At 34.2% G+C, this 23908-nt stretch overlaps 1 protein-coding gene across 2 annotated transcripts in view; it reads right to left on the bottom strand.

The window, feature by feature from the left end:
• pde1a (phosphodiesterase 1A, calmodulin-dependent) overlaps window positions 1-23908 on the bottom strand; it is a 91553-nt gene that overhangs the window by 63809 nt on the left and 3836 nt on the right. For both annotated transcript variants that reach the window (XM_051120136.1, XM_051120135.1), the window contains one exon: window positions 23863-23889. In XM_051120136.1, the coding sequence (XP_050976093.1) occupies window positions 23863-23889 (27 nt within the window). The remainder of the gene's footprint in view (window positions 1-23862; window positions 23890-23908) is intronic.

Below are 23908 nucleotides of genomic sequence, written 5' to 3' on the forward strand. Positions count from 1 at the left end.
ATAAATATCCATTTTTCATGCTGTACATTATAATGTTGTGATGCCTTACTCACTTGTAGCTTTCAAAACAATTGAGTTCAGTTTTTGTTGTTTTATTTTTACTTTAAAATAACATTAAAATAATGAGAACTGTTGTAACACTGCATCCCTATGTTGTGTATTCAAATAATTATCTGTATGAATATCATTTTAAATACATTTTGAGTAACTTATTAGATATGGACAAAAAAAAACAACAGCTGTAGAAACATCTGCTGTTTTCCAAAATCACATCTGAAATTCATCCCTCAACCAAGTCTTGTACACTTACTGCATGTTAGTTTTGAAACAGTACAGGATACCATATGCAGCCAAAAATATTTGAGATTGTGGTATAGAAAACGTATCCTACCACAAATCCTTGATGTTTTCTTAAAGCCAGAATGGAAAAGTGAAGATGGAATCACCACAATGTGAAAAAGACCACCTCAGCCAAATATAAAATGTCATACAGACATGACTGAACATATCCATATGATATAATACAGCAGAAAGTAGCCAATGAAGGGATCAAAGATGGAGGATAAGTCTAACACCCGATGAAAGCCTCCAGCCACAGTATCTATAGCAACAGACTTCACAATCCAGGATACAGCAGATATTCAAAAGGACAATACAGACTTAAAGGATTATTATTGGATTTCCTTAGAGGCAATTTTAAGCACAAATGGACAGGTTGCCATGTCTGTTCTTCTTGGACAACACACTAGAGAAGCCACTAATATTGAGTTTAGTGTATGTTTTTGACTTCGAAAGTCAAAAGTCACCACCACAATCCTGCATTATAGTCTTGATAAAAAAAAAAAAAAGTTTGCTTTGTTTTTATGGTTGGGTTTTTTGTGTGTGTGCATCATGTATCAGATTGTCAGTGAACAGACTGTTTGATGCTAAGAACATGATCAAATAAAGCAGCACCTGATTCTCAAGTTTATGTTGAGAAGTCAGATCAAAAAGCCACAACACTGACCTCAACTGGCTGCAAAACAGATGAAACAATTGGACATCCTGCAGACTCTTTGGCTCATTACACAGACACTATTGAGCAGAGTCACAAATACCACTTTTGATGTGGTATTTCAGTGCAAAACCTGTGTTTTATTTACTAACCATCTGTAATCCAGTCTGTACAGACACATGATCAACACAACATCATGAGTAAAAATTCAGTCACTGTCCCGCTTTTCAGTGCAAACACAGACCTTTGTATTTTAATTAGGTTCATTATACATTGTGTTGTACTCCAAAAACTCAATTAACACCACACTGTTACTAACTATAAAAAGTACAATATGGTCTTTTTGAGATTTTTATCCAGTGAAAAGAAAGAGAACATCTTTAAAATAAAATACATTTGCTATTTAATAAGATATTAAGTTTTATTATATTAAGATTTGTTTTCATATGAATTTGTTTTTTATATACATTCATGAAATATGAGTGTATTTTGTTGTATGGCACTGGCATATTTTCCACTATACTTTAACTTTTAACCATTCTTAAAACAAGTGGAAAAAAGTGCATCTTAAAACAAGTGGAATAAAGTGCATTAAGTAAGATTTTTTTATTGTTTTTGAAAGAAGTATTTTATGCTTAACAAAGCTGCATTTAATTGATCAAAAATACAGTAAACTGCAGTAAAAATGCAGTAACTGCAATTTTGTGAAATTTTATTAAAACTCTATCTTTTGCAGAGTTTTTTTTCACCCGTCCAAATTCTCTTTTTATTCCCCATTTTTATTTTTCTGGACTTAATTTTAATAGTTAAATTAAAGATGATTATTCAAAAAGAAACTTATACAATTTAACAGCAATTTATTAAAAGTTTAACCCTATAAAAGTTTAGGACCCTATAAAATATGTTTTATTTGACTTTTTTTGTGTGTGTAATTAAATTAAGTCTCTTATGCTTACCAAGACTGCATTTATTTGATCCAAAATACAATAAAACAGCAATTTTGTGACATTTTATTAGAAATTAAAATGACTTTTATCTTTTATCTATGAATCTATTGCAGTGTTGCTTTTATTTTTTTCAAATTCAGTTTTTTCCATTTTCCATTTTCTGGATTTATTTATTTATTTGTCTGTCTGTCCCCTATTTTTAATTTTCTGGACTCCATTTTAATGATTAAATTAAAGATTATTATTTAAAAAGCAAAGTAATCAAATTAAGTTTTTTTTAAGTCTCTAAAGTGCATTTATTTCATCCAAAATACATTATAAACAGCAATTTTGTGACATTTTATTAGAAATTAAAATTGCTTTTTAATCTTTTGCAGTGCTGCTTTTATTATTTCCACATTCTGTTTTTTCCATTTTCCATTTTCTGGATTTATTTACTTACTTACTTACCTTATTTATTTATTTATTTATCTGTCTGTCTGTCTGTCCGTCCCCTATTTTTATTTTTCTGGACTCTTTTTAATGATTAAATTAAAGATTACTATTTAAAAAGCAAAGTAATCAATTTAAGTCTTTTTAAGCCTTTAAAGTGCATCTGATCCAAAATACAGTATAAACAGCAATTTTGTGACATTTTATTACAAATTAAAATAACTATGTGCAGTGTTGTTTTTATTTATTTATTTGTTTTTATTTTCACATTCTTTTTTTCATTCTTTTTTTTCCATTTAAATTTTTCTGGATTACTTTTTGTTGTTGTTTTTGTCCCCTATTTTTATTTTTCTGGACTCAATTTTAATGGTTAAATGAAAGATTACTTTTAAAACTATTGCAAGTTAACAGTAACTTATTAAAAGTCTAAAAAAAATACATTTTTACATTTTTATTGGATCAAAATACAGTAAAAACAGCAATTTTGTGAAATTTTGTAAAATAACTGTTTTATCTTTTGCAGTGTTTGCAAAAGTAATCTTGTTTCAAGATTAGGTATTTTATCTGCAAAATCTGAACAAAATACTCATAAAGTATAAGATTTCTGCAGTGTATTGACCATGTGGCATTTATCAAATGATGGAAAGCTGCATTTATTAAATGAAAGATACAGTAAAAACAGCAATTTTGTGAAAATGTATTAAAACTTAAAATAAGTCTTTTATCCTTTGCATTTTTTTTTTTTTTTTTCCAAATACTGTTTTTTCATTATAATTTTTCTGGATTTATTATTTATTATTGTTATTTATTTATTATTATATCATTTTAATGGTTAAACTGAAGATTATTATTCAAAAAGAAATTTATTTATTTATTTATTTTTTTTTTTAAACACAAATTACATTTTTAGAACCCTATAAAAACTTTTTTCCTTTGCTTACCAAGCCTGCATTTATTTGATCCAAAATACAGTAAAAACAGCAATTTTGTGATATTTTATTACAAATTAAAATTACTTGTTTCATCCTTTGCAGTTTTCCTTTTTTTCCCCCTTATTTAAATTATTCTGGACTCCATTTTAATGGTTAAATTAAAGATTATTATTCAAAAAGCATGTCTTGAAAACATGAAACTAATCAAATTTAAGAGTAATTTATTAAAAGTTTAACAAAAAAATACATTTTTACATTTTTATTTGATCAAAAATACAGTACGTTTTATTTTTTATGTAAAAGTTATCTTGTTTCAAGGTTTTTTATCTGCAAAATTTCATCAACTAAGATTTTTGCAGTGTATTGACCATGTGGCAGCAGTAATTCATCAAATGATGGAAAAAGTATTAGAGTTGATCTCTAAAACCACGCACATCAATTATTTCATATTTAGAAGTAAACCTACATTCCTTTACCTCTTAAAGTCTATATTTCTGTATTCAATGATGTTTATGTCTATAAGTCTCATAAAATGTTTTCAACCTTCTGTATCTAGATCAACTGCAGGTAAAACGTTGAACAAATGGCTTGCACCACAAGTTGCGCTTTTGGTCTCTATGGCAACAAACTGCTGCTGCTTTCTCCGCATTCCTGTCCTGAAGTGGCTTCATCACCTCATGATTAACAACATTTGTTCCACAATACAAATTCACTCTTTATCGAATGCATTACCATTGCATCTTAAAACAGATTAAATGTGTCAGGAATCTCACTTTCAGGAACAGACGTAGTACGAGAGCTCTCAGCTTTGTTGCAGCAACGTGTTAACTCTTTTTCTCATAACATTTTTTGCATAATAAGCATGCAAAAAATGTATTTTTAGGGGTACAACAGCTTGTTACTGTGGCAGTACCCTAAAAGTGACAACTTTCTACCCTATCTGACCCTAAAAAATGTAATTGTACCTTGTACAAATATATAGTACATTTACTGTCATAGTAACAAGCTTTTGTTTATATATTTATTCATGTATTTATTTATTCATTTTGCACATTCAGATGGTGGAGGATAAATATAAAATGTAAATGAATTGTTGGCATACAATAAAAATGTAAACTTAGGAATTACTACAGATTTAATTTCTCAGATGTTTTGGTTTTGAAGGAATTTGATGAGAAATGTTTAAGGTCATATTGAGATTTTTGCAATTTTGAGCACAGTTTTAAAATAGCAAATTCATGGATTATATCTCAGATAAATTGTTTTGGGAGGAATTTGATGAGAAATGTTAAATGAGGTTATACTGAAATCTCTGACTTTTTCACAAGACATCTTTGCGAATTGAGCACAGTTTGAAAACAGAAACAAAATATGGATATTATATCTCAGATGTTTTTTGGTTTTGAAGGAATTGCATGAGAAATGGTTAAAGTCATATTGAGATTTTTGCAATTTTGAGCACAGTTTTAAAAAAGCAAATTCATGGATATTATATATCTGATAAATTGTTTGGAAGGAATTTGATGAGAAATGATCAATAAGGTTATACTGAGATATCTGACTTTTGCACAAGACGTCTTTGCAAATTGAGTTTGAAAACAGAAACAAAATAAGGATATTATATCTCAGATAATTTGGTTTTGAAGGAATTGCATTAGAAATGTTTAAGGTCATATTGAGATTTTTGCGATTTTGAGCACAGTTTTAAAATAGCAAATTTATGAATATTATATCTCAGATAAATTGTTTTGGAAAGAATTTGATGAGAAATGTTCAATAAGTTTATCCTGAAATCTCTGACTTTTGCACAAGATGTCTCTGCAAATTGAACACAATTTAAAAACAGAAGCAAAATATGAATATTATATCTCAGATATTTTGGTTTTGAAGGAATTGCATGAGAAATGTTTAAGGTCATATTAAGATTTTTGCAATTTTGAGCAGTTTTAAAATAGCTAATTCATGGATATTATATCTCTGATAAATTGTTTCGGAAGGAATTTGATGAGAAATGTTCAATAAGGTTATACTGAGACCTCTGAATTTTGCACAAGACGTCTTTACAAACAGATCCCAGTTTGAAAACAGAAACCAAATATGGATATTATATTTCATATTTGATTTTGAAAGAATTCGGTGAGAAATGTTTGAGTTCACACTGAATTCACATTGAGAATCACATTGACTTCTGATTGCACAAGACATCTTTGCAAACCTGAGCATAGTTTTAAACATTATTAAGATCTCTTCTGACACTACACAAGATTTTTCTCCGTAAGATTTCTAGGGTCTTTTTTCAGGAGAAAATACACAAAGCTCTTCATTTGATCAACGTGTTGTCTAGGAGAAATAACTGAGACATTAAAGCAACATTACATATTTCTTTTCTTTCTATGGGAGATTTCTCTCTGCACTTTTTCATATGTGTCATAATCACAGAAGCTTGCGACCTCCCACACAAAACTGCTGAAGTGTGACTACATCCCTCATCTACTTCCACTGGTGGCTTTCTGTGGTTACAGATATGTAAAAGCCTATGAGAAAAAAAACGTAAGGTTCAGGTTTTAAAAATCATTCTAATTCTATGAGAAAAGGGAAGTCTAGACCACAACTATGACAATAATGACACAGGAACAATATTTTTGGAATCACTTGCAGAATGATTTTTCTTTCAGCCGATGAATATAAAAAACACTGCCAGCCAATCAGAATTCATCATGCTTTAAAAATCTCAAGCATTTAACCGTTGAGCTGTGCTGAAAATCCTTTACCTAATTTGGTGTTCACAGTCAAAAATGACTGGCTAATTATGCATTATCACCAAATCTTGTATTTAATCTTTCTGCCAACTTGTTTTCTTGTCACAGGTTTTGCATTTCTTTTTGGAACTAACAGATCGTAGGCCACACTGATGTGAGTTTATGCACCTACAAAAAATGAGAATTTTAATAATATGGCAACAGTTTTAGAAAATGAAACAGTCAAATGCTCATAAAGTGACTCTCAGAGACAATGTTCATGTTCATATGCTCATTAAGTGAGACGGCAGATGGCGAAAACAGTGAGCGTCATGCGCGCTTCAGTATGTGTAGTTAACGAAACCGCACGTTTGCGTCATTCATTTACACAAAGGGGTCATGGGATGCCCATTTTCCACAAGCTGATATGATTCTTTAGAGTCTTAATGAAAAGTCTATAATATACTTTCGTAAAAATTTCTCAATGGTTGTGTAAAACAACACCCTTTTTACCTTGTCAAAATTAGCTCTGCAAAAATCATCCTGTTCTGGTCGAGGCTGCTTTAAATGAGCTCTGCTGGCCCTGCCCCTCTCTTCTATCTGTGGAGTGACAAGCCTGTTTACTTTAGCCACATTTAGCGCATTTTATCATTATAGGGTAGATTTGTACATATTAGGGATGCAACAATACAGTTCAATACAGTTCACGGTTTAATACGTACCTCGGTTTTTAACCACGGTTTTCGGTTCGGTTCGGTTCTGATGTCTTGCCACTTCAATGTGTGTGTGTTTTTTTTTTTTTTTGCAACAAATTAACAAAATACTCCCGTAAACCTCTGTACACTGGAAAAAGCGAGGTTTAGTATATGTCTGCTTAATTTTTCTTTTGAGAGAGGTATTATTTTTTCAATTTTTACGCAAAATAGAATGGGTTTCATTCATACTGGATGCCAGAGGGCGCCCTCGTGCAGTAAATTCACATATGCGTCAAATAAGTATCACTGATACATTCCGTTCCAGCATCTTTAACATGGATAAAATCATCGCTATTGCTGTAACTGAATAAAAACAAGATATAACATCAAACGTTTTGAATGATGAAATGTAAGGACAATAAACATTTGTCTGCAATAATATATGATTTATCTGTGTTCCTTCTCGTGTATTTTCATAAGCCGATGCTAATCGACATACATAAAATATGAGTATAGAATTTATTGTCTGCCTCATTCTGTGATAAGAATTCACATCAGATCACATAAGGAAGTTATTTCAAACACTTCACTGATGTTGTGAATTAAAAACAAGTTATGATTTTTATAACTTCTCTTTTATATAACTCTTTTGTTGGACAACAGGTTTAGAAAGGCTTATCATTGCATGTCATTAGAATGGAAGATGTGTTGCTTTTTCAAATATAAGCACGTAAAATTGTGGGCACACATAACGTTACAGCAAATTCCGAGAGAAATAAAACAAGGAAGTTATTTAAATGCAAAACCGAAAAAACGCAATTCACAAGCGCGTATTGAACCGTGGATGTCGTACCGAATGGTTCGATATTATATTGAGTATTGTGACATCCCTAGAACATACACTGCAAACACACATTAATGTTCAAACAACATGAAAGAGTGAACTTCGCATCTGATGACCCATTTAAATAGTCTTTTTGCAGCTTAATACTCAAACATTAGCCCATATCACAGTCTGATTTAAAGGGGTCCTATTATGGTTTTTCACTTTTTGAATTTTAGTCAGTGTGTGGTGTGTATGTTTGGGCATAAAAAAGATCTACAAAGTTACAAATTTCAAAGTCCACTCCAAAGGGAGATATTTCATTTTTAAAAAGAAAAAACCCTTTTTAAGAACTACAACGAACGGCTCCTTTGGACTACAGCGTTTGTTTTCCAGATGTTATGATGTCACATCGTTCAAATGGTTGGGGGGTGGGTAGGGACGAGGTGGGGGATTAGCCTAACTTTAGGAATGCAGTGCGAAGAACTACTTCTGGGATGCTTCAATGCGGCGCAGCAGGTATAAACAGGCGTGGCAGTACTGAAACACCATCCAAGTTGTTCGCCAATCACAACGCAGTGAAAAAGCTAACCAATCACATCACATTTAGTTTTTCGGAAGGCGGGCCTTCAACAAACTCGGAACTAATCAAGCCATTTGTGCCAGGTTGGGAGAAAGATATTGTAATAATGTAAATTAAGGGAGTGTGAAAGTGACAACATATTGTCAAGTACGGTGACCCATACTCGAAATTTGTCCTCTGCATTTAACCCATCACAAGTGCACACACACACAGCAGTGAGAAGTGAACACACATGCACACACACTCTGTGAGCACACACACCCGGGAAGCAATTGGGGGTTCGGTGCCTTGCTCAAGGGCACTTCAGTCATGGTATTGAAGGTGGACAGAGCACTGTTCATTCACAATCCCCACCTTCAATTCCTGCTGGTGCGTGAGTCGAACCAGTGACCTTTAGGTTACAACCCCAACTCTCTAACCACCAGGCCACAACTGCCCCCAATGCAAAAAAATAATGTGTTTTTCGAACCACCAAGCATGAGAGCATGTTCTAGTACACCCCTACTTTCAGTTTATATTTTCAAAATTCAACAAATTCCATGACATCCCGTGTTATACAGTAAATTAAATTTTTATGACTGGATTCTGTGATTCCGTCCCACGTTTTCCGCATCACAGAAATCATAGAGCCCTACATAAGCTCAGATCAACGAGGCCTACAACCAATTAGTTTCAAAACCTGTGCTAATCGAAAGAAAACATGTTGATAAAAAGATTCAATCCAATATTTGGTAATAATACATCATAACAAAGGAGATTTATAAGCAATTTTATGTAATTGGTCATTTTTGACTGGGAACACCACAAGTGTAACAAGGTGTGGAAAAAAAAACACACACAAAAAAAAAAGTTGTTATACCATGTGCAGGTATGAGCAAAGTACATTTTAGTCCAATGTCATGATCAAAATGACTGGAATACAACATTAGTTACTTAAAATGTTTCGTGCATTGGTGTGAACACTAATAGAACGTAGTTAGTGTTACAGATCTTGTTCTTGATATAAAAGGGTTTTTAGGTATGTGAGATCTATCAGTTTAGCAAATCTCAACAGTGCTTTCCAGAGTCATATGGCCCGCCCATGTGATTTCAGTAAGTGTCTTGAATGGAAACAGTGTTGCACTTCATGTGCAAATAAATGGCAGAACTGTTCTAGTGGGGCAGTGGAACACAAAGCTGTGAGTTTGAGACAGCAAGACGTAGGATTAATTAGCACACGCAGGCTAACATGCTGATAATTAGCTTGTCTGTAGCGCATTCTGTTAAGACCGAGCCCCGACTGAAAGCCCTTGGGAAGCATGAGTCATTCCCCGCAGGAGGCTGAGGAAAACATCACTCAGGCCCTTTTTACATCGCTCGTGCCATTATGAGGCTAAAGAGTGTGTTGCTAGTGGTAACAGCCCTTTTGATGAAATTCCTTAGATGATGATATTATGAGTATTGATTTGACATTTCAAGTAAGTATGGAACTTCTTATTAAAAAATCTGTGTGCACATAAAAATAAAATAATTTCTGCATTCAAAGTGCCACTAAATACAACATAAGGGCGATGTGAAGACTGTGCAGATTGTGTTTTTCTGTGCTAATGGGCTTGATAGCTTTTGACTGAACATTTGATTGAGAAGAAATAATTTTATAGCAAAATGAGATAATATTAGCTGTTGATTCTTGAATATGAAAACACACAAACACCATTCAAACAGCCGCTTGATCCTAATAGACTTTGAACTTAAATTAAAAAGCGCCATTGCTTCCCACAGGAATGAAAAGTCGCAACTCAGATTTCTTTAATGTTGTAGCTGTTTCTCCTAGACAGCAAACGGAAAGCTTTACTTCAGACTGTTCAGATTTTACTCCTTTAAAGTTTCAGATAAAATCTCAACAATGGCTCAAAATGTGCTTAGATGTTCGAGGGAAACCAGATTTATCAATATGAACTCAGACATTTCTCATTAAAATCCTTTTAACACCAAATTATATGTCAGCGATTGTCTACTGAAGGACAAAGTTCATCAAACATCTGGGAACTCTAAAAAAGGAATAATATTTAACACTTATTTTGTCATCATGTACTTGCATTTGTGTTGTTTTAAATCCATATTTTTCTACTTTCTTTCATTCTCTGAGGATAAACAATGAAAACTAAGTCCATATGACTCAATTTTACTGAAGTCATATGATGTGATTTGCAAGCAGACAACCATTTAAAGGGGAAGTTCACTCAAAAATCAAGTTTTTGTTATTATTTCTATCATTACAACTCTCTGAAGAGTTTATCATAGAATGGATATGGCATTGTTAATATATTTGGTCTTGGTGGAATAGATTTTCTATGCTGCTGCTGTTGGTTATTGCTGGTGCAAAGCAAGTACAGGAACTTGCTACTGCCAGTACATACTCTGATACAGGGCTGTGAGTATTTAAGACATACTGCTGCTGCACAAGTAGCATATATAATAACCCCTAGCAGATCTATACAGGAGGACCTGGGGAGGTGGAGGGTTTCAGAGGAACTGCTCTAGTGAACGCTAAGACGCCATTTAAATGTAAAGCAGCAAGCCTATTGGCTGCGTATACAACATGAACCAATCATCTTGTGCCAAATAGTTTAACGCTGCGAATATCATCAGTTCCATTAAAGGAGAAGTCCACTTTCAGAACAAAAATGTACAGATAATTTACACACCCCCTTGTCATCCAACATGTTCATGTCTTTTTTCTTCAGCCGTAAAGAAATTATGTTTTTTTGAGTTAAACATTTCAGGATTTTTCTCCGTATAATGGACTGATATGGTGCCCTGATTTTGAACTTCCAAAATGCAGTTTAAATGTGGCTTCAAACGATCCCAAATGCGGTTGTAAATGATCCCAGCCGAGGAAGAAGGGTCTTATCTAGCGAAACGATCGGTTATTTTCATTAAAAAAATACAATTTAAATACTTTTTAATCTCAAACGCTCGTCTTGTCTTGCTCTCCCTGAACTCTGTGTATTCTGCCTCAAGACAGTTAGGGTATGTCAAAAAACTCCAATCGTATTTTCTCCCTCAACTTCAAAAATCATTTCAACATCATCCTACATCGCTGCAGAAGTACCGACCCAGTGTTTGCAAAGTGAACATGCAAATAAAAAAAAAACCCTCAACAAAAAAGGTAAAACAGTGATATAAGATGATTTTGAAGTTGAGGGAGAACATGAGATGGGGATTTTTCGACATACCCTAACTGTCATGAACCGGAAAAAAACTGTTCAGGCAGAGTAAGACAAGACGAGTGTTCGACATTAAAAAGTATATAAATTGTATTATGTTTTATGAAAATAACCGATCGTTTTGCTAGATAAGACCCTTCTCCCTCAGCTGGGATTGTTTACAACCACATCTGGGATCGTTTAAAGCCGCATTTAAACTGCATTTTGGAAGTTCAAAAACGGCACCATACCAGTCCATTATATGGAGAATAACCCTGAATAATTTCCCTCCAAAAACATAATTTCTTTATGGTTGAAGAAAGAAAGACATGAACATCTTGGATGACAAGGGGGTGAGTACATCATCTGTCAATGTTTGGTCTGGAAGTGGACTTCTCCTTTAATGACCCATCAGCCTACGCCATCTAAAGTTTCATGACTGAACTTGGCATTTACTCAACTTCACGTTGATCCAAATGTGTATGAATCAGCGGCTGAGCACAAAAAAAGATATTTTGAAGACTGTTGGAATCCAAACAGATGATGATAGCCATACAGTGGAAACTAATACAGGTTCAGAACAAGTGAATGGTGAGTACATGATGACAGAAATTAAATTTTTGGTTGAACTATGCCTTTAAGTCATTATTCTAGAGCTGCCCTTGACTAAAGATTTTTCTGCTAGTTAGTTGTTCGTTTTAAGCATTAGTCGACTAATCGCATGTTTAATAATAAATTATTTAAATCATAATAATAAGCCTTTAATTTGCCTAAATAGCCTAGCAAGAACTCAAGAACATAAAGCTTGCCATAGTACACCGGAAGAAGTGATGAATATAAATGTATCAGGGAAAAACAGTAAGGGGGCTGCATTAACATTTTAATAATTTATTGATAAACTAGTGTTTCTTTGTTTTCGACACATGTTTCACACAGATTACATAATCAGAGAATATTTGTCTATTTGAATTGGTTTATTTGAAAGTATAGACATATCAGTAAGGCAAGTATTCATGGAGTTTTGTTTAAAGTTCACAGAAACCGAAACGGCAGAAAGCGCATTCTATTTGTCTGCATTATTTTACAAAAGCGCAATGTTTTGTTGTTATTGTGAGTGCACACATATAAATATAGTCTTTACAAATTTGAAAGACATCTTACTCTTATTTATATGACCAAAAATGATGGAGTATTTTAAGAGCAAGTGAACGCACCAGCGCCAGAGCGAACAGCGGCTACTGTTTAGCTTCCACACACTGCACTTGAATAGCGCACATTTTTCTGGGTTAACATTAGATTGAGCGGCCATGTAAAGCTGATACTACATCGATTTTTCAGATAACAAGCCATATATTAGGTCATTGAATGATAGGCGAGCATTTGGATGTCCTGCCTGATGTACTGTATTACCATATAGACCAGCCGCCTCCGTGACTTCGCTACTTTCTGTGTATTTTTTTTAGCGACTAACGGTTAGTTGACTATTAGGTGGCAGCCCTACATTATTTACTGTTAATCTTCTCATCTGCTGTAGCTGTCAAATCAAACATGACGGCAATGATGTCAATGCGTTTAATCATACAATGCAAAAATCACATGGCTTCACGTGGCTTCTTTAATCCATTTTTTGCCATGTCTTTGTTCAATCCATTAATGCTGTCATTAATGAATCACCTTCATGATGTTCCAAACCCGTTAGACCTTCGTTCATCTTCGGTACACAAGTTAAGATATTTTTGATGAAATCCAATAGCTTTCTGACCCTGCATAGACAGCAATGCAACCGTAATTTTATGAAGCTGAATAATGTTGAATACAGTCGTTATTTTTGTTTCTTTTGCGCACAAAAAGTATTCTCGTATCTTCATAACATTACAATTTAACCACTGATGTCACATGGACTATTTTATCGATGTCCTTGCACCTTTCTGGCCACTGAACATGGTAATTGCCTTGCTGTCTATGCAGGGTCAAAGACCTCTCGAATTTCATCGAAAATATCTTCATTTGCATTTTGAAGATGAATGAAGGTCTTACAGGATTGGAACGACATAAGGATGAGTAATTAATGACTGAATTTTCATTTTTTGAATGAACTATCCCTTCAAGTCTTGTGAGCTGTGAACGAGCCACCTCTGAGAAATGCAATTTTCCCCTGTTTTGAGTATCTCTTTTTCTCTCTGTCTCTCTCTTTTGAGTTGTTCAGGTTGAGTTAGTCACACTGAAATTCCCGCAGCACCATTACTAAGCCTTGTGTTCTTTCATTCTTGACAAACTTGTCAAAAAAAACAAAAAAACAAAACTGAATTGAGCTCTGAAAATTTGAGATTATGTCATGGAAAGAAAGAGAATCAAAATTTTGTCGCATTTAGTTGCTAACGACTCTGTTTGTTTGTTTTTTTCCATAGCCACCCATAGCAGTTTTCTTCCGATCTAAAACTGATAAAGCAATCATAATTTAACCTTATAGCCTCACACTGTGATTCATGTTGCTATAGCAACCATCATACGTGAGCACGGAGCGGATAGTGCTGATATCAAGAATAAATGGGTTTTTGTTTTGTTTTCTGTTCACTTGTTTCTTTTATCGCTTACAGCCAGCTTTTCATGCTTTGCAGCTTTACACTGATAGCAAGTTATAAAATAATTGAGAAGGGACAGCTGGCATTTTCACTTTTTGAAAGGTGCTCTCAATGTATTGATGACATATCGTCAAGAATCTACTTCCTTTATTCTTTTACAATCACAGAGAAAAGCCTCTTTAAGAAAGGATTTGGTTGTTTGCCGAAATCATTACAGAGGCCTCGAGCATTCGGCGATTGAATGTGAGAAAATGGTAATTGCATTGCTACACTTTCATTTTCAGGCAAAATTGTTTGTCAGGGAGCCATTCTCTCTTCGGGTCATGATCTAATCAAGTCAAAGTCAGCCGGCCCTATTTAGACAGTCAACATCAGGTGGATATAAAACACAAAGTAAAAGAGGGAAAAAAAAAAAAACTGAGAAGAGAGATTAAACAAGCAAGGACAAATTATGGTCTAAACTGCTCTCAGGAAATTGCTCAGATCACTGGACGGCTTCTAAATACAGCCGCAGATAGCTGTCGTACAGGCTTATTGTTCTAGGCGCACATATGGTGCCGTGCTCTGGTATTCCAGTCCACTAAACAAATTGTTTAGCTGCCAGCTGAAGCCCCGTTCACACTGACAGCAATTTTAACAATGGAGGTTCGTGCACTGTTGGTTGTGAAGGCGCTCCTGCTGTGGGATGTCCTGATGGTATTTGTGAGCTTTTAAACCTTTCGAAAAATGTGAACACAAATTAGATAAAAATATGATGGCATTCTATTTTTTCCTTGTAGCTACAATTAACATTATGCAGAACAGAAAGGTTTCACACTACCTTTCAGATTTTTTAATGTTTCTGAAAGAAAAAGTCTTTTATGGTCAATGAGACTGCATTTATTTGATTAAAAATGACAGTAAAAACAAAAATACTGTGACATTACTACAATTTAAAATAATATATATTTTGAAATGTAATTTATTCCTGTGATGCAAAGCTGAATTTTTTCCAGTCTTCATTGTCACATGATCCTTCAGAAATCATTCTAATATTCTGAAAACAGCTGAAAACAGTCCTGCTGCTTAATATTTTAGTTGAAATTATGATACATTTCTTCAGGATTCTTTCATGAAAAATTTACACTGCCCAAAAGTCTGGGATCAGTAAGATTTTATTTTATTTTTTAAAGTCTTTTCTGCTCATCAAGTGACCGTAAAAATACAGAAAAAACTGTAATGTTGTGAAATATTATTGCAAATTAAAATTGTTTTCTATTTTAATATTCTTTAAAATGTCATTTATTCCTGTGATGCAAAGCTGAATTTTCATCATCATTACTCTAGTCTTCAGTGTCACATGATCCTTCAGAAATCAATTTAATGTGCTGATTTATTATCAATGTTGGAATTTGTTGTGCTGCTTAATTTTTATTAATTTTTTTAGAACCCGTGATACTTTTTCAGGATTCTTTAATGAATAAGATGTTAAAAAGAAATTACAATCTTTTGTAACAATATACACTATCATTTAAAGTTTGGGGTCAGTACATTTTTTCTTTCTTTCTTTTTCTATACTTTTATTAATTATCATTAACTATTTATTTATTATTTATTTGTTCAGTTGATAAAAAGTGATAGCAAAGACTTATATTTTGAATAAATGCTGTTCTTTTTAACTTTTTATTTATCAAAGAATCCTGAAAAAAAGAATCACAGGTTCCAAAAAAATATTAAACAGCACAACTGTTTTCAACATTGATAATAAATCAGCATATCAGAATGATTTTTGAAGGATTGTGTGACACTGAAGACGTAAGTAATGGCTGATGAAAATTCAGCTTTGCATCAGAGAAATAAATTATGTTTTAAAGTATATTAACATAGATATTTGTTATTTTAAATTGCAATAATATTTCATAATATTACTTTTTTCTGTAGTTTTGATCAAATTAATGGAACTTTGAATGGCAGTGTATTGCAAAAAAGGTTTTTGTTGTAAAAAGCATTTTTTACTTTTCATTTTCACTTTTTATCAATTTATTGCACACTTGCTGAATAAAATATACTTTTTTTCCCTTCAAATAAATAAATTAATTAAACAGACATACTTAAATGCAATCTTTCTGAGTATAAATATTTAATATAAATATTATATTATATTATATTATATTATATTATATTATATTATTACATATTATTACATATTTTATATTATGTGTGCAAAGTTTGAAAATGTGCAAAAATTTGAAAACTGAAAATGATTTTCGGTTATTTTATTGCTGCATGTTGCTGTCAGCGTTAATAAGGATACATTTAACAAAATCCTCTTAAAATGAAAGTGGATGGGGGTCAAGGGCGGCTGTGATCACTATTCACTTTGCAATGACACAACGGCGAGTAAATGATGACAGACCCTCCGTTTTTTTAAATTACCTGTCCTTTCAAATAAAAGTGCACTAGCCCAAACATGGTTTTCAGCTTGCTTTAGTAAACACACGAGGATGGAAAGTAAATGGCTTTCAAGTAAATCATAGACATGCAGAGGAAGTGGATAAAATAAACCAAACCATTCATTGTCACCACATGCGAGAGCGTGTGTGTGGCTTATTTCTGACAAGAAGCAGAAACAGACGCTCACTTCTGGCATGTTCACGGTCGCCTCTCTCTGACAACCCCGAAACAACAGTGGATTAATAAGCTACATGCTCCCAAACGAGCTCAAGTAACACAACCAAAGACCCTAAAGCCTTTTTGCTCACAGGATGCCGGTCTGTTTGTTAACATCTGCCAATTTCTGGACAGCTTGAAATGAATACAGATCCAGAGAACAGGAAACATTCAGTTGCCAGGAGACGTCACAGAATGTTTTAGCAAATGCTGGATAGGTGGTACGCGGCCTGAGACAGGAACCTGTTGACAGGAAGCCCACACAACACAATGCAGAAATATCTGGAAGGTCTACTGTGCAGATGTCATATTTTCTTTCTCGCATTAGCGGCTAGTTTTAAAATACACACAGCATGATGATCGAAACACTGGGCTCATTCTGCCCTGACATTTAAATAACAAACAGACTTTAAATAGCCGTAAACAATAATTTGCTACTTGTTATTGCTTATCACAAGCAGGTGGATTTTTTAGCATTTGATTGGACAAAAAGTCATAGCGCAAGATGAGCCATCAACATATTCGGTCCCAGAAGTGAAAGACTGTACATTTTAAATGTGCATACGTGCAGATCTCAGAACTGACAGACACTGGCTGAACTATGGCTGAAAATATTTCTATAAACATTTTGCTAAAGTTCTATTAACATTATTTCTGAACATTTAAATGTTCAAAACGTCTAGTTTAAAGGAGAAGTCCACTTCCAGAACAACAATTTACAAATAATTTTCTCACCCCCTTGTCATCCAAGATTTTAATGTCTTTCTGTCTTCAGTCGTAAAGAAATCATGGTTTTTAAGGAAAGCATTTCAGCATTTTTCCTCATATAATGGACTTCATTAGTGCCCCGATGTTAAACTTCCATAATGTAGTTTAAATGCAGCTTCAAAGGGCTCTAAATGATCCCAGCCGAGGAAGAAGGGTCTTATCTAGCGAAACGATCTCTCATTTTTTTAGAAAAATACAAATTTGTATACTTTTTAAGTATAAAAGCTTGTGTAGCACAGGCTCTGGGATGCACGTCCACGATGCTACGCATTAGTAATAGGTCGTTCTTGAACGATTCTTTTATTTTGAACGAATCTTTAATGTGACTCGGGAAGAACGAGTCGTCTCGTGATTGATTCCAATAAATGATAAAATGATCCGAACTTCCCATCACTACTACAAATCACATGTAAGTTCATAGTTCATTGTGATTCAATAGGACGTAGCGTCACGAACACGCATCCCAGAGCCTGTGCTACATGAGCTTTTGTGCTTTAAAAGTATAAAAATGTTTATTTTTATAAAAAAAAAAAAATTTAAATGACAGATCGTTTAGAGCCCTTTGAAGCTACATTTAAACTACATTTTGGAAGTTCAAAATCGGGGCACTAATGAAGTCCATTATATGGAGAAAAATGCTGGAGGCGGGCCTTCATTAAACCTGGAATTAATCAAGCTATTTGTGCCAGGCTGGGAGAAATGTATTGTAATAATGTAAACTATGTTAAAAAGAATGCGTTTTTCGAACCACCAAGCAAGAAAACGTGTTCTAGTACATCCACAAAACAAAATCTTTGTAAATGAGCATAATAGGACCCCTTTAAGGCAACATTCCATTTTAGAATTTTTCAAATTTTGAAACAACCAGTAACATTTAACATTTTTAAAAATGTTTTAGGAAAAAACATTCCAAATAATGTCTTTGTGCTAACGTTTTGAGAATATTTTTAAAGGCCTGATCACTTTGAATGAACATTTTATTAACTTTACTAGACAAACGTTTGTTCATAACTTTGAGAAAACCTTGCCAGAACATCAGCCAGAGTTCTGAGAATGTTCCCCGCTAGCTGGGTACGAGCTTTGAAGTTTTTTGTCAGAACTAAATGTTCAGACTTTTTTTTCTCTTTTTTAATTCCTTTTTTTAACTTACTGACATACAAAAAGCTAATTTTAACACTTACACAACAAAAGCAAATGCAAGTTATGCACATTATGTGTGGAATTGATACTTAATCTATGAATTATTCTCTATTTTACTTCCTGACATATACAGAAAGGTAATTTTACCACTTACACACACACAAAAAAATGCAAATTATACACATTATGTGTGGAATTGATACTTTATGATATTTTTTCGCTTTTTCCCTTCCTGACATATACAGACAGCTAATTTTACCACTTACACAACAAAAACACATGCAAATGATGCACATTTTGTGCGCAATTGATGTCAGAGAATGATGGAAAATGTTTTCGTCTCACAAGTCTGTTGTTTTATACATTGTCTTTTATCTATTAATTTTTTTCTCTCTCTTTTTTTTACTTTCTGACATATACAGACAGCTAATTTTACCACTTACACGACAAAAAACAAATGCAAATGATGCACATTTTGTGTGGAATTGATCTCAGAGAGTGATGGAAAATGTTTTGGTCTCACAAGCCTGTTGTTTTATACATTGTCTTTTACACTTCAGCAGCTGATGACACAACACAGCAGGAAATTGTTGGATGGCTACTCGACACTCGTTGTACTGTGCTCTATTCTTTTCCATTGTGTTTTCAGAGACAGAGGGCCAGCACAATGCCGCCTCTTACATGAACATCCAGCTCTTCACACTTTTTTATATACTCAACAGCCTTACAGACAGCGCTGCTCTAATGTAAAGGTCAGTACGAGCAAGCTTTTGGTGTCTCTGAAGTGGTTTTGCTGCAGCTGAAACCGAGAGTAGTGTTTGAAAAGAAAATCTATGCAGTTGATGGGATATTAAAATAATGATAACTTTATCATTATTAAGCGTAGAGTAAAGTGTTTTTTTCAGCCATGCTATAGAAGAACCATCATGGATTCACCAAAGAACCACTGTACACTATAAAGAACTTTTTATGCACTGTAAAGGTTCCACTGATGCCAATAGAGAGTGTGGTGAGATGAATAAAGCTGTTCCTTAAATCGCTTTTTAGTAAGAAGCCACATTATGCATGTGAATGTTTTTAGTGAACTTTGCTGGGACAGTTTAATGGGGGCCTCTAGTGGATACATTACTCACATCTTCTATATTCCCAAAGATTTGTGTAAGGATCCTTCATTTTAACACCATCTAGAATTTAACTCAATATTATCGTTTAATCAATGAGACCACCATGCATTATTCATTACTGACAGCTTGCTGAACACCTAGTGCTAAAAGCACTGCTGATATAATTAGCTGGATTGATTATCTCCTGCATTATAAGGTGTCTCAAGCTGTCACTTCACATTCTATTTAAGTTCGCACTATAGACTAATTGTGGTTGAATACGCTTTACCTTTCACACTACAAAACAATCATTTTATTATTGAACGTGCAATCTCATTCACAAGTGGGTGAAACTCATAAAAACATGTTTGTGTCATGTGATTTTAAAATGAAAAGAAAAAATATTTTGCACAACAAAAATTAAGCCTATTTTTAGAACCACTGAGATTTTATTAAAACCATTGCAACATTATTTCCCTGCAAATCCTGTAATACAAATTCAAATGACTGAGTTTTTGCTTTTTTAAAATTGATAACATTTACATATTTATTTATTTATGTATCTATGTATGTATGTATTCATTTATTTATTATTTAAACAGATTAATCTGGCAAATGTTTGAAAATAATGTGTAGGATATTTTTGAACTGATTTTGAAATTCCTATTGTCGGTGCTGATTCTCATTATTAAAATGCACTTTATTTCAATACACATATTTATTCTGGTAAATATATTTTAGCATAAATTCCACTATAACGTAATAATATACGTTTTTTTTCCCTCACAGCACATTATTTTACTAATTGTTTTTTAAAATCCCACTATTCCCAATGCAGATTCTCATTATTAATTATCATCATTTTAATTTTTTCTAAGCTGATTCTAGAATATTTAACCAACATAAATTCCACCATGACATAAACAATATACACTGTCGGACAAAAGTCTTTTCTGATTTGACTAAAATTATAGAAACAACTGAAATATTATTACAACTTAAAATAACTGTTTTCTATTTGAATATACTTTAAAATAGAATTTATTCATGTGATGCAAAGCTGAATTTTCATGCATCATTACTCCAGTCTTCAGTGTCACATGATCCTTCAGAAATCAATCTAATATGCTGATTTGTTATCAGTGTTGGAAACAGTTGTGCTGCTTAATATTTTTTTGGAATTGCAATGGCCGTAAAGAATGCCTTGTTGTCTTCAAGCTAAATATATGTCATATTTCTTTCTCTTGAATTTGAGGTTAAATATGACCAGGACTTGTTTCTGACAGGTTTTGTGAGATTCACCCAATTACAGTAACCACTGTTTTCCACATAAGCCTCTCCCGCCTTCGGGACATGACTGATTTTGACACATGAATTACCGATCGACTCTTGTTTCCTGGGGTGAATACTGATGCAGAGATGTTTTTGTCCTCTGCAGAGATTCTCTAAAGTGCACACGCGGAGGTCCGCCTAACTGATAGTGGAGAGCTGTGCTTTGAAGGAAGGCCATTGTTGAGTAGCACCTCTCAGCGTGCATTACATAAATGTGGGGCTGTTACTGAGGGCAGGCGAGTGTTTAGCATCAGAGGCAGTAATGTGGGGGTGTGTGAGGGCCACTTCACCTGAACTAGACTGCTCTGATTGGCCTTCACATAAGAGCTTGACAGAGGTTTCCACACAGAGGAGGGCCAGTAAAGGCATCAGGGCTCTTCAGAGTCAGTAATGCTTTGAGTGTGTATGTGTGTGAGAGAGAAAATGCATTGACACGTGTTTTATTTATGCACTACATCTGTACTATGTAAGTACTTTGAATTATTCACTTAATATGTGTCCTTAAATTAGCTGCATCATTTGTAAGGCAGGAATTATGGGTTCAAGCGCGTAGCGCTACAACCTTATTGCAATTATTAGAATGGCCAAGGATCAGCAATCTCCATATAAAACGGATCGTGCAGACCAAACTGTAAGTCATAGAGACTTGAAACTTGGAGGGCTGGTAGTACTCACACCGCCGACAACATAACCAAGGCTTGGCCAATTCAGCCTGAAAGGGGCACTACAGCGATCAAAAGTACATAGTTGTTCATAACTCCTAAACCATCAGCCTCAAATGTCTTATGTCACTGGAATCCTTGGCTCATCTCAAAAACACATGGCCGCCATTGACCGATGAATTTTTAGCACCTATTCGACAAGGTAGACAGAGGCCAATTGAAACGAAACTTGGCCTGTGGGAAATTTGAAAAATGTGAGATCGGCCACTGGGGGCCATCTTTCAAGGGCGTAAACGATTTTGCGCACATGGGCGCAATATTTGTATCATATGATAGAACTCCTCATTCTGGACAACTTTGCCTCTAGACTCACTGCTGTCAATCAAATTGTTTGTTAAATGATCAAGAAGATGTAAAAAATCTACTTATGGGAACTAGTCCTAGGTTTTTCGCTCAATCTGGAAAAAAACACTGCAGGACTCTCTATGTCAATAGTTATCAAAAAAAAAAAATATTTAATTTATCCTTTGGGAAGCTATAATGGGGTCGTTTAGAAAAGGGGCCTGTCCAAATTTACCCAAAATCCTATAAAGCCTAAAGGAAAACTCAAAACTTCACAAAACTTGGTGAGCATGTGATTCTAAACAAGCATGCAAAGTTTTAAGGAGATCGGACCACAGCTGATGCTATAACAGTCATAAATGTTAAAACACATAATATTTCTATGGTAAATTACCTGGATTTGCCAAAAATGCTTTTTTAAATTGTGATTTAGGTGGTCACAGGCTTGCTGCATAATGTATTTTTTGTGTTTAAATTCCTTAAAGCACTACAACCCTGGTAATCACTGCTTGCAGCTATAGTTTTGTTTAACGTTTTAAGTAAAGATTTAGTTGTAGTAAAACAGAACACTGTATTTGTCATGATCATGACATTCACAACATTGACACAGTTATTGAACTGAACTGAATCAACATTGAACTGGCTGGAGCTGAAAAATGGCACTACTGTCTTCTGTAGAGCATAACTGATGAACTTTGCAACACTGACAGAGTTATTGAACTGAACTGCAGCAACACTGAACTAAACTGAGCTGAATAATGGTACTATTGTTTTCTGTACAGCTGTTTATAGCTGAATTGACATAATTAGCTGGGTTTAAATGCGGCTTCAAACAATCCCAAATGCGGTTGTAAACGAGTCCAGCTGAGGAAGAAGGGTCTTATCTAGCAAAACAATTGGTTATTTTCATTTAAAAATACTTGTCTTGCTCTCCCTGAACTCAGTGTATTCTGGCTCAAGACAGTTAGGGTATGTCGAAAAATTCCAATCGTATTTTCTCCCTCAAAAAGTGTTTCAAAATCATCCTGCATCGCTGCAGAAGTACCGACCCAGTCTTTGCAAACATTATATGTGAATCTTTGTTTTGGAAGTGGACTTCTCCTTTAAAAGCACCATTTTTTGATAGTGTAAAGAACATTTTAATAATCTAAAGTACCCTTTTCCACAATTAAAAAAACTTCAGTGCAATGAAAAGATTCAATAGATGTTAAAAGTTCTTCATAGAACCATAGACTCCAAAAAAGAATCATTATTTTTACGAGTGTATCAGTGTTCCATGAAAAGCACACCCAATTCTAAAATGATCCACCAAACAGTTCAAATAAAGTCTGTACGTTAAACGGTTTGGGCTGAATCAATAGCACAAGTTCAATACTTAGTGTCAGGGCTTCAGAACAAACCCTAACCAGAATGTTTGAGGAATATCAATACAAAGCTGCCATGTGATAATCTCTTCAGCATTCCATTCCAGAGCTGCCCCACTTCTGTAATCCGTACATCATAAGACGGCATCAGACAGCGAGCGCAGTTTGTATTGTGTGGGCTGTCACACATAGAAATGGAAGAACACCAATGTCTCGTTCCTGGTTGATGCTTTGTCTGGATCGAGATGCTTAGCCATTTAACAAAGCCTAATTACAGAGACGGTCTCCTTGGAGCACCATGTTCACTGGCACAGGTGAAAGAGCTGGATTGTAATGTCAATATCCCTCCAGCTCCTTGATCAGCCCATTTAATCGTGATTTTAGCTGCAACCTTCACGTTAGCACGCCAGATCTTTACCCATTACGCAACCCCCACACTATGGAGGTGGTGATGAAACCATTAGTGACCCAGCTGGAGTGATAAGATTGCGGTTAGATTCATCTAGCCTGCATTACTTGTCATGCATGAAATGTTCATTTGGTCCAATGAATTGCCGTGACACAAATAGAGACCAACTTTGGACTTACCTTTGAGATGTGCTTTTGTACTTCTGCCTGTAAGACAAAAAATGGA

The sequence above is a fragment of the Labeo rohita genome, chromosome 9 (genome assembly GCF_022985175.1).
Source record: "Labeo rohita strain BAU-BD-2019 chromosome 9, IGBB_LRoh.1.0, whole genome shotgun sequence".
NCBI lineage: Eukaryota > Metazoa > Chordata > Actinopteri > Cypriniformes > Cyprinidae > Labeo > Labeo rohita.